The following is a 12,335-nucleotide window of genomic DNA, read 5'->3' as shown; positions in this document are numbered from 1 at the left end:
AAAGGGACTGCTGACACACTCCAGCCACATGAGGTCTAGCATTGTCTTGCATTAGGAGGAACCCAGGGCCAACCGCACCAGCATATGGTCTCACAAGGGGTATGAGGATCTCATCTCGGTACCTAATGGCAGTCGGGCCCTCATACCACCCTCATGGAGTCTGTTTCTGACCATTTGATCAGACACATGCACATTGCTGGAGGTCATTTTGCAGGGCTCTGGCAGTGCTCCTCCTGCTCCTCCTTGCACAAAGGCAGGGGTAGCGGTCCTGCTGCTGGGTTGTTGACCTCCTACGGCCTCTTCCACGTCTCCTGATGTACTGGCCTGTCTCCTGGTAGCCCCTCCATGCTCTGGACACTATGCTGACAGACACAGCAAACCTTCTTGCCACAGCTCGCATTGATGTGTCATCCTGGATGAGCTGCACTACCTGGGCCACCTGTGTGGGTTGTAGACTCCGTCTCATGCTACCACTAGAGTGAAAGCACCGCCAGCATTCAAAAGTGACCAAAACATGAGCCAGGAAGCATAGGAACTGAGAAGTGGTCTGTGGTCACCACCTGCAGAACCACTCCTTTATTGGGGGTGTCTTGCTAATTGCCTATAATTTCCACCTGTTGTCTATTCCATTTGCACAACCGCATGTGAAATTTATTGTAAATCAGTGTTGCTTCCTAAGTGGACAGTTTGATTTCACAGAAGTGTGATTGACTTGGAGTTACATTGTGTTGTTTAAGTGTTCCCTTTATTATTTTGAGCAGTGTATATATTTATTTTTTAATCCTAGCCCCCGTCCCCGCAGGAGGTCTTTTGCCATTTTGTGGGCCAACATTGTAAATAAGAATTTGTTCTTAACTGACTTGCCTAGTTAAATCAAGGTTAAATAAAATAAATACAATTAAAATGTGATATTTTAGTGTTTGCCCAAAAATCTAAAAACCAATTTTTGCTATGTCATTTAGGGGTATTGTGTGTATATTGATGACGGAAATGTTATCAATTTTAGAATAAGTCTGTAACCTAACAAAATGTGGAAAACGACAAGTAGTCTGAATACTTTGCAAATGCACAGTTTGGTGATTCGATACTGTGATTTTATTGCGATTCGATGTTCCAAACATATTGCTCACCGTATGTCTGCTGCGGAGGGACAAGAGAGAGACATGAGAAAACAACTAGTTTTGATCAGTCATGGAAATAAAAGTGCTGAAAACAAGCTGGCTCCCCATTTAAGAAGATGATGGAGAACAAGCTATGAAGGAAAAATACTAGAGAATTGGGGCAGGTACAACCAACTAGCGCAAAAATAATATTGCAATATTGTCGATACGATACGATATATCGCCAAAAATCATGTCCTGATATGCAACCGTACTGATTTTCTTACTACATTACTAATGACTTCATATATAGAGAGAGAGAGGGAGAGATCAACAATGATCTATCTGCACTGACTGCTCTGACAATCAGTGCCAAGACAGAAGCAAACAGATGATAGTCAAAGTGTTAGAATGGAAATGAGACTGACATAGGTTGATGGTCAATGTTCGTTCACTAATACTAATGATGGCGGTAGAGTGAGATGGAATAATGTGCAGGGGCATTTCCTGGACCCATTGCCGGTCTGCTCCCCGATGACGCTCTAATTAGTTTATGGACATCGGTGTGTGAGTGTACGTGCGTGCGTGCACAATGTGGTTTCAAAGACCAGTCATTTCCCTCTCTCCATTTCCCATTATCCCGCTTTCCGTATCGGAGGAAGGATGACAGTATTCCCCTTCTGTACCCTCCTCACTGCTGTGTCTCATCATCTTCCTCTGCCTCCCTCATTACCGCGTCCACACACATACAGACAGCTGCCAGTGACTCAGACAGCTAATGGGGAATCAAACTCAGAGCCACACTGACAATCAAAATGGCCGCAGCAGTAGTATGTCTGATGTGGACTTAGTCGCCCTTAGAGAGGAGAGTGTTCTGGCTCCTCAAAGGCCGTGTGTATCAGGCCTTAGTCTTGGTGAGGCTCTAAGGCACTTCTAGGATCGGATTTGTTCTGTGTGTTTAATGTTGGCTACTTACTCAGTCAATCATGTCGGAGTCTAGCTGATAGTTGAGTCATTCCATATTAAGTCATTAGCATTAGTCTGTTTGGTTTGACAGGCGTTTTATAGTTGCTTTTATTTATAGGGGCTAATAATATAGGCTAGCTATGGGCCATGACAGGTTTGATAGAAACCCTGCTTGTTTCTCACGTTTAAAGATTCTGGATGTCTCTGTCCCCTTTAGAGAACACGAACACTTTGGATCCCCAGGCCTGCTGTTATAACGGTCGTGTCTGTTTGTGTGTGCGTCGGCATGTGTGTCGGTGTGTGTGTTTAAAGAGCAGGGTGATGGATTGGGAACTCTTGGAGGAGGGAGCCATGCTGCAGTTAAAATACTTGCACACACACTTCAGGGCTCGACAGTAACACTTGTCCTCTTGTCTGGGACAAGTAAAAAATAAAATAAAAATGCAAGACGAGAAGAATATAGATTTGAGTTGTCCAAATGAACAAGTAAAATAAATCACATAGGAATCACAATATCAAACAATTACTCTGATCAGCTTTGGATTAGAGAAGCCAACAATGTAATACTATTCAAAAAATGTTTAATGTTTATTTTTTTTATTTTTCACCTTTATTTAAGCTAGTTGAGAACAAGTTCTCATTTGCAACTGCGACCTGGCCAAGATAAAGCATAGCAGTGTGAACAGACAACACAGAGTTACACATGGAGTAAACAATTAACAAGTCAATAACACAGTAGAAAAAAAGAGAGTCTATATACATTGTGTGCAAAAGGCATGAGGAGGTAGGCGAATAATTACAATTTTGCAGATTAACACTGGAGTGATAAATGATCAGATGGGCATGTACAGGTAGAGATATTGGTGTGCAAAAGAGCAGAAAAGTAAATAAATAAAAACAGTATGGGGATGAGGTAGGTAAAATTGGGTGGGCTATTTACCGATAGACTATGTACAGCTGCAGCGATCGGTTAGCTGCTCAGATAGCAGATGTTTGAAGTTGGTGAGGGAGATAAAAGTCTCCAACTTCAGCGATTTTTGCAATTCGTTCCAGTCACAGGCAGCAGAGAACTGGAACGAAAGGCGGCCAAATGAGGTGTTGGCTTTAGGGATGATCAGTGAGATACACCTGCTGGAGCGCGTGCTACGGGTGGGTGTTGCCATCGTGACCAGTGAACTGAGATAAGGCTGAGCTTTACCTAGCATGGACTTGTAGATGACCTGGAGCCAGTGGGTCTGGCGACGAATATGTAGCGAGGGCCAGCCGACTAGAGCATACAGGTCGCAGTGGTGGGTGGTAGTAACAAAACGGATGGCACTGTGATAAACTGCATCCAGTTTGCTGAGTAGAGTGTTGGAAGCTATTTTGTAGATGCATTCGCCGAAGTCGAGGATCGGTAGGATAGTCAGTTTTACTAGGGTAAGTTTGGCGGCGTGAGTGAAGGAGGCTTTGTTGCGGAATAGAAAGCCGGCTCTAGATTTGATTTTAGATTGGAGATGTTTGATATGAGTCTGGAAGGAGAGTTTACAGTCTAGCCAGACACCTAGGTACTTATAGATGTCCACATATTCTAGGTCGGAACCATCCAGGGTGGTGATGCTAGTCGGGTGTGCGGGTGCAGGCAGCGAACGGTTGAAAAGCATGCATTTGGTTTTACTAGCGTTTAAGAGCAGTTGGAGGCCACAGAAGGAGTGTTGTATGGCATTGAAGCTCGTTTGGAGGTTAGATAGCACAGTGTCCAAGGACGGGCCGGAAGTATACAGAATGGTGTCATCTGCGTAGAGGTGGATCAGGGAATTGCCCGCAGCGAGAGCAACATCATTGATATATACAGAGAAAAGAGTCGGCCCGAGAATTGAACTCTGTGGCACCCCCATAGAGACTGCCAGAGGACCGGACAGCATGCCCTCCGATTTGACACACTGAACTCTGTCTGCAAAGTAGTTGGTGAACCAGGCAAGGCAGTCATCAGAAAAACCGAGGCTACTGAGTCTGCCGATAAGAATATGGTGATTGACAGAGTCGAAAGCCTTGGCAAGGTCGATGAAGACGGCTGCACAGTACTGTCTTTTATCGATGATATCGTTTAGTACCTTGAGCGTGGCTGAGGTGCACCCGTGATCGGCTCAGAAACCAGATTGCACAGTGGAGAAGGTACGGTGGGATTCGAGATGGTCAGTGACCTGTTTGTTGACTTGGCTTCCTAAGACCTTAGATAGGCAGGGCAGGATGGATATAGGTCTGTAACAGTTTGGGTCCAGGGTGTCTCCCCCTTTGAAGAGGGGGATGACTGCGGCAGCTTTCCAATCCTTGGGGATCTCAGACGATATGAAAGAGAGGTTGAACATGCTGGTAATAGGGGTTGCGACAATGGCGGCGGATAGTTTCAGAAATAGAGGGTCCAGATTGTCAAGCCCAGCTGATTTGTACGGGTCCAGGTTTTGCAGCTCTTTCAGAACATCTGCTATCTGGATTTGGGTAAAGGAGAACCTGGAGAGGCTTGGGCGAATAGCTGCAGGGGGGGGGGGGCTGTTGGCCGAGGTTGGAGTAGCCAGGAGGAAGGCATGGCCAGCCGTTGAGAAATGCTTGTTGAAGTTTTCGATAATCATGGATTTATCGGTGGTGACCGTGTTACCTAGCCTCAGTGCATTGGGCAGCTGGGAGGAGGTGCTCTTGCTCTCCATGGACTTCACAGTGTCCCAGAACTTTTTGGAGTTAGAGCTACAGGATGCAAATTTCTGCCTGAAGAAGCTGGCCTTAGCTTTCCTGACTGACTGCATGTATTGGTTCCTGACTTCCCTGAACAGTTGCATATCACGGGGACTATTTGATGCTATTGCAGTCCGCCACGGGATGTTTTTGTGCTGGTCGAGGGCAGTCAGGTCTGGAGTGAACCAAAACCAATGAATTTTTCCCAGGGCCAGGAGTTTTTTCCAGATAAAGTTAAGTGGTCGGGAAAAAACTGTTATCATATATTTTGGCCTCCAAAACAGTCAGGCCATGAAGTGTAACTTTATATCAATTCATATCTGTTCTTAGTTCTGCATTTTTTGAACGGAGCATGCTTATCTAAAATGTGAGGAAGTTACTTTTAAAGAATGACCAGGCATCCTCAACTGACGGGATGAGGTCAATGTCCTTCCAGGATACCCGGGCCAGGTCGATTAGAAAGGCCTGCTCACAGAAGTGTTTTAGGGAGCGTTTGACAGTGATGAGGGGTGGTCGTTTGACTGCGGATCCGTAGCGGATACAGGCAATGAGGCAGTGATCGCTGAGATCCTGGTTGAAGACAGCGGAGGTGTATTTGGAGGGCCAGTTGGTCAGGAAGACGTCTATGAGGGTGCCCTTGTTTACAGATTTAGGGTTGTACCTGGTGGGTTCCTTGATGATTTGTGTGAGATTGAGGGCATCTAGCTTAGATTGTAGGACTGCCGGGGTGTTAAGCATATCCCAGTTTAGGTCACCTAACAGAACAAACTCTGAAGCTACATGGGGGGCGATCAATTCACAAATGGTGTCCAGGAAACAGCTGGGAGCTGAGGGGGTCGGTAGCAAGCGGCAACAGTGAGAGACTTATTTCTGGAGAGAGTATTTTTTTTAATTAGTAGTTCAAACTGTTTGGGTATGGACCTGGAAAGTATGACATTACTTTGCAGGCTATCTCTGCAGTGGACTGCAACTCCTCCCCCTTTGGCAGTTCTATCTTGACGGAAAATGTTATAGTTGGGTATGGAAATCTCAGAATTTATGGTGGCCTTCCTGAGCCAGGATTCAGACACGGCAAGGACATCAGGGTTAGCAGAGTGTGCTAAAGCAGTGAGTAAAACAAACTTAGGGAGGAGGCTTCTGATGTTGACATGCATGAAACCAAGGCTTTTTCGATCACAGAAGGCAACAAATGAGGGTGCCTGGGGACATGCAGGGCCTGGGTTTACCTCCACATCACCCGCGGAACAGAGGAGGAGTAGTATGTGGGTGCGGCTAAAGGCTATCAAAACTGGTCGCGTAGAGCGTTGGGGACAAAGAATAAAAGGAGAAGATTTCTGGGCGTGGTAGAATATATTCAGTGCATAATGCGCAGACAGGGGTATGGTGGGGTGCGGGTACAGCGGAGGTAAGCCCAGGCACTGGGTGATGATAAGAGAGGTTGTATCTCTGGACATGCTGGTTGTAATGGGTGAGGTCACCGCATGTGTGGGAGGTGGGACAAAGGAGGTATCAGAGGTGTGAGGAGTGGAACTAGGGGCTCCATTGTAAACTAAAACAATGATAACTAACCTGAACAACAGTATACAAGGCATATTGACATTTGAGAGAGACATACAGCAAGGCATACAGTAATCACAGGTGTTGATTGGGAGAGCTAGCTAAAACAATAGGTGAGACAACAACAGCTAATCAGCTAGCACAACAACAGCAGGTAAAATGACGTTGACTAGGCAGAGAGGGTCGGATTAACTACACACAGAGCCTGAGTGCGGTTGGGGCCGACAGATAAAACATAAACAAGCAGAATGGAGTATCGTGATTAATGGACAGTCCAGCATGCATCAGCTATGTAGCCAAGTGATCACAATGTACATAAATACAAAAGCCTACAGGTCAAAGTATAGTTAATATGCGTATTGGCTACAGCCTCATGTCTAAACCAATGTAGCCAAACTTTAATGAGACTTTTTATTACATAAATATAGGCTAAAGGCCAGTCATGTTTGACAAATATAATGAAAGATCATTTACATTCACGTCTTTTGATATTTTTTGTCGACATACTCGAGGCGCGGTTCTTTCAGATCGAATGGTCAAAAAAGATCAGAGAGTGAAGGACCGTGTCTGTTATGCACCCACATCATCACCCACCTTGAACCTGAGCTGAGACGGTCAGCATTTTAAACGGTTTAACCAGAAATGGAATGGTTTAAAACCTGGACGTTTTATGTCATTTTCTTGCTAATTGCATATGGGAACATTCCCACATAGCCTATATACAGCCATATGCGCATTGCTGAGTTTATAATATGAAGAAATAAAACGTCATCAACATTTTTAAGCTTTTGGATCTGTAGTCCCAGAACTGTCCCAGAGTCTGTTTTGAACCGTATACGTATTTTGTCCTCGCCCTTCATTTAGAGTCCTGGGGGTATTTATTTGGTTAAGTATTTGGTTCTAATTGTAATTCTTTGATATTTTGTAGGCTACCAAGCGTGACCAACCATCCTCCAGGAGAGCCTTAAAAGGGGCAGTGTTGTATTTTGAGACAGGAAGTCAACAGGCAGAGTGTAGCCTACATTTGTTGTCTGATTCTCTATGGTCAAAAAAGATAGTAATGCATTTTATTTTGTAAAGTGGTTCCTTGTGTCATACAATGAGGTAATCATGGTGTTATAGACTTTCTTTTTTTTTTTTTTTGGGGACAAGTGACTTTAGCTTTTGGACAAGTAAAACATCAGTCCTACTTGTCCAAAGGATAAATGGCTAAAAAAGTTAATGTCAAGCCCTGTACTTAAGACACACACACACACTCAACACACACACGCACACACATACACATCTAGCAGAGCTCCACTGCACGCTGAGAGAGGAATGTACTTATGAGAGTAGTGAGTCAGACAAGCAGGGGTCACCCTCTCTTATCAATGCAGCCAAATATGACTCCCACATGCACTCCCTGCCCCACACCATCCAAGGAGTGTGTGTTGGGGGGGGGGGTTGGCCATTCCAGCCAGGTTACCTCTTAGAATGAAGAAGTACCCAGACTAATATTGTAGATACTATCTATAAAATATGTCTTTACAAGGAGAATACAACTGAAGCTCAGTTTACACCAAGCTGGATTTTTGTTGATTTCCAATGTCACTGAATGTCAGGACTGTTAGTTATAAGGCTGGGATCCGATTTATTTAACCTTTTATTTAACTAGGCTAGTCAGTTAAGAACAAATTCTTATTTAAAATGACGGCCTACCCAGGCCAAACCCTCCCCTAACCCGGACAGCGCTGGCACAGTATATGCATGAACTAACAGCCATATTTCTGGTGTCGAGCAGCACATGTGCCTCTCTAAGTTTCTTCCTAGGCCCCCGCCTTTCTAGGGACTTTTCCCTAGCCACTGTGCTTCTGCATTGCTTGCTCTTTGGGGATTCTAGGCTGGGTTTCTGTACAGCACTTTGTGACATCTGCTGATGTAAAAAGGGATTTATGAAATACATTTGATTGATTGATTGATTGAACTGAAGGCTTACCATAATCTCACTGACACAACACATGCTGCAGTGTGTCACTCACTGTTTCCTTTAGCTCTGTCACGACCCTCTACTCGGTCTCTCTCTTACACACACGTGGGCGCTCACTTAGAATGCGGAAGACAAATGGATGGACTACGGGAATGTAATCCAAATGACTTTGCTGTTACTCTGTTGCCAGCCCACCCCATACTTACTCCCTCTCGGGTCTCTCTCTCTTTCACACAACAAACACACACACACACACATGAGGCCTCCAGTCAGAGCCTGGGACTATATTTATCTCCCTCCCCACCTTATGAGCCTCGCCGTCTGGCCCGCTGACAGACTGCTGCCCCCCCAGCGCCTGAAGCAAACCTGGCTGTTTGACAAATAACCGCCTCATGAATTTGGAACTGGGAGGTTTAACACATTAAGTAGACCGTAAATAAACCACAACTCTATCCTTTAAATTAGGGGATTGAATTAGTAGGCTAGGAACTATTTCTCGAAAGAAGTTATACCTTCCGACGCTTGCTCTGAAGCAACGGTTTATTAAAAAGTCTCCAATGTCACAGTAAACGTGTAACAGGAAGTGGAAGACTAGATTTAGCCAGGATAATTGATCTTTTATAATATATCCAGGAGGCCAGTGAGTGTTGCCTGCCACGTTATTCAGGGTATGTCCGGTCACCAAGGTAGCCGTTGGTTGGTGTGTGGGGTTACCAAGACACCGTTTGCATTCGACAGTTCATGACATTCACATTTATATGTGTTTGTCTTTGTCCTAGCGTTATGTCCTCCTGTCCTGCACACACAGGGTGTAGGTGTGTGTTCTCCTTGCACGTGTGTGTGTGTGTGTGTGTGTTACATCTTTAAAAATGAATTATCGATGCTGCTGTTTATCTTGTGGCGTAAGTCGTGTGTGTACTAGCTAGGTAACGGGAGTGGGTGTGTAATGTCCTCGCACATCAAATAAAACCTCTGATTGGCTCTCGAATTCAAATGCTTCTGTCTTCTCGCAGGACCCGTTTCTGTTTGAGCCCAACTGTCTGGTCAAAGTGGACGAGTTTGGCTTCTTCATCACGTGGAAGAGCGACGGAAAGGTACAGTCTCTCAACCAGATCTGTGTATATAAAAGGCTTCGTTCTCATCCTCTTACTCAGTGCCCTGCCTTTTGTGCTCTGAGTGTATTCAGAGAGAGAAAAGAAAGACATCCATCTCCTCCACCCTCACGACTTTACCGTTCCAGCCACAGGGCCAAGTCATAATTGGGGTGACGGTAGCGTGACTAAGGGCAGTGGTACTTGAAGTGGCCAAGGTAACAGAGGAGACGAGAGTTAGTCACTTGTTCCATTGTTCCCACCACCGTTAATACACTATTGATTGAGTTTCAAGGGCTGGAGCAGTGAAAGCTGAGGGTAGTTGGTGAAATATAGCCTGCTGCTTGCTGCTCATTGCCCTTAATATCTTAGACTAGGTACAGCTACAGGTAACTGCCAAAATAAATGAAAACAGCAACTTGCTAAGGAGTTGTGCCACCAGAACAGCTTCAATGTGCCTTGGCATAGATTCTACAAGTGTCTTGAACTCTATTGGAGGGATGTGACACCATTTTTCCATGAGAAATTCAATCATTTGGTGTTTTGTTGATGGTGGGGGGGAAACGGTGCCTTAGGCGCCGCTCCAGAATCTTCCATAAGTGTTCTGTTGGGTCAGAGAGTTGAGCAGTCTTCGTCACTGAAGCTTTTGCCAAACTTTATTCAGAGAGGGAAAAGAAAGACAATGGTATAGAATGATCTTTATTCAGAGAGGGAAAAGAAAGACAATGGTATAGAATGGACTTTATTCAGAGAGGGTAAAGAAAGACAATGGTATAGAATGGACTTTATTCAGAGATGGGTAAAGAAAGACAATGGGATAGAATGGACTTTATTCAGAGAGGGAAAAGAAAGACAATGGTATAGAATGGACTTTATTCAGAGAGGGTAAAGAAAGACAATGGTATAGAATGGACTTTATTCAGAGAGGGTAAAGAAAGACAATGGTATAGAATGGACTTTATTCAGAGAGGGTAAAGAAAGACAATGGTATAGAATGGACTTTATTCAGAGAGGGAAAAGAAAGACAATGGTATAGAATGGACTTTATTCAGAGAGGGTAAAGAAAGACAATGGTATAGAATGGACTTTATTCAGAGAGGGAAAAGAAAGACAATGGTATAGAATGGACTTTATTCAGAGAGGGTAAAGAAAGACAATGGTATAGAATGGACTTTATTCAGAGAGGGAAAAGAAAGACAATGGTATAGAATGGACTTTATTCAGAGAGGGAAAAGAAAGACAATGGTATAGAATGGACTTTATTCAGAGAGGGTAAAGAAAGACAATGGTATAGAATGGACTTTATTCAGAGAGGGAAAAGAAAGACAATGGTATAGAATGGACTTTATTCAGAGAGGGTAAAGAAAGACAATGGTATAGAATGGACTTTATTCAGAGAGGGAAAAGAAAGACAATGGTATAGAATGGACTTTATTCAGAGAGGGAAAAGAAAGACAATGGTATAGAATGGACTTTATTCAGAGAGGGTAAAGAAAGACAATGGTATAGAATGGACTTTATTCAGAGAGGGTAAAGAAAGACAATTGGATAGAATGGACTTTATTCAGAGAGGGAACAGGAAAGACTGAAAGCTATTCAGCGTAGGATGCTCCTGTATGAAAAAGTCAAGAGGATAGAATGCCGTCTCTAATGCGCATGGATGGAAGGAACTGCTTGAGACAGAACTTGACTTAGCCAGTGTGACTCTGAGACGGTTGCATCAAATTAACCCTCCCCATAGAGGAGAGAGAGGCCCATATCCTCGCTGAAAATGGACTTTAGCATTCATCAAACACTTCAGCAACAACACATAAAGCAGGGGTGGCCTGTACCCTACTCCTGAGTGTTCTTTTGTTCCAACCCTGCTGTAACACACCTGATTCTGTCAATTAGGAGGGGTTGGCTGCTCATGTTAGAAGGTAATGCTGGTTGGAGAGGAAGGGCTTTGTTATCCGTCATACTGTTGGGATTCATCCGTTGTGTAAGAGGATAGCAGGATATTCCTCCACGCTGATCGTATTACTGTCTCGCTCTCTGTCTCTCTCTGGGTTATTGTATTTATCGCTGCGACATGGGGGCATGTAGGCAGATGTCATTTCAAACAGCCGTATCTGGCTACTAGCAGCATACCGTATGTCTATGGAGCTTCTGGAGCAGACAGGCAGGACGCTACTGTAATCCAACAAAGCTAGGTGAGGTTTGGGGAGTGGGATGGAATATGTCTTTTTTTGTTTGGCATTGACAAGATCAATTTTACTCCCTCTGTCTCTCTCTCTCTCTTTGTCTCTCTCTCTACAGGAGGGCCAGGTTCTAGAATGTTCTCTGATCAACAGTATTCGAGTCGGAGCCGTGCCAAGGGTGAGCGCCTTTAAAACCCAGTTTCCTCCCTTAGTCCCTACCTTCGTCCCTCCATCTTTCAAATAACCTTCTCACCCACTCCTCTCCATCCATCTCCTCGACCATCACGACTTTACCGTTCCAGCCACAGGGCCAAGTCATAATTGGGGTGACGGTAGCGTGACTAAGGGTAGTGGTACTTGACGTGGCCAAGGCAACAGAACAGAAGAGAAGAGAAGAGAGTTAGTTACTTGTTCCATTGTTCCCACCACCGTTAATACACTATTGATTGAGTTGGAGCAGTCAAAGCTGAGGGTAGTTGGTGAAATATAGCCTGCTGCTCATTGCCCTTCATATCTTAGACCAGGTACAGCTACAGGTAACTGCCGAAATAAAGGAAACATCAATATAGTGTCTTAATAAGGTATTGGGCCCACTGCAAGCTGCCAGAACAGCTTCAATGTGCCTTGGCATAGATTCTACAAGATTCTACACTCTTTTACCCAAGTGTTTTACTTTATCTCGGCAATGACCTGTACGTTCAAACGACATGAAATATGTCATACTGTTTCTAACCCTCCAGGTTTGTATCTAAAGAGAGTTATTTAG

At 44.5% G+C, this 12,335-nt stretch overlaps 1 protein-coding gene across 3 annotated transcripts in view; it reads left to right on the top strand.

Moving 5' to 3' along the window:
* The window catches only part of LOC115107502 (1-phosphatidylinositol 4,5-bisphosphate phosphodiesterase beta-4), a 177,574-nt gene that overhangs the window by 119,234 nt on the left and 46,005 nt on the right, over positions 1 to 12,335 (top strand). For all 3 annotated transcript variants that reach the window (XM_065008902.1, XM_065008898.1, XM_065008901.1), the window contains 2 exons: positions 9,312 to 9,392; positions 11,688 to 11,747. In XM_065008902.1, the coding sequence (XP_064864974.1) occupies positions 9,312 to 9,392; positions 11,688 to 11,747 (141 nt within the window). The remainder of the gene's footprint in view (positions 1 to 9,311; positions 9,393 to 11,687; positions 11,748 to 12,335) is intronic.

The sequence above is a fragment of the Oncorhynchus nerka genome, linkage group LG24 (genome assembly GCF_034236695.1).
Source record: "Oncorhynchus nerka isolate Pitt River linkage group LG24, Oner_Uvic_2.0, whole genome shotgun sequence".
Taxonomy (NCBI): domain Eukaryota; kingdom Metazoa; phylum Chordata; class Actinopteri; order Salmoniformes; family Salmonidae; genus Oncorhynchus; species Oncorhynchus nerka.
The sequence above is the reverse complement of the archived record's forward strand: the minus strand, read 5'-3'. Positions and strand labels throughout refer to the sequence as shown.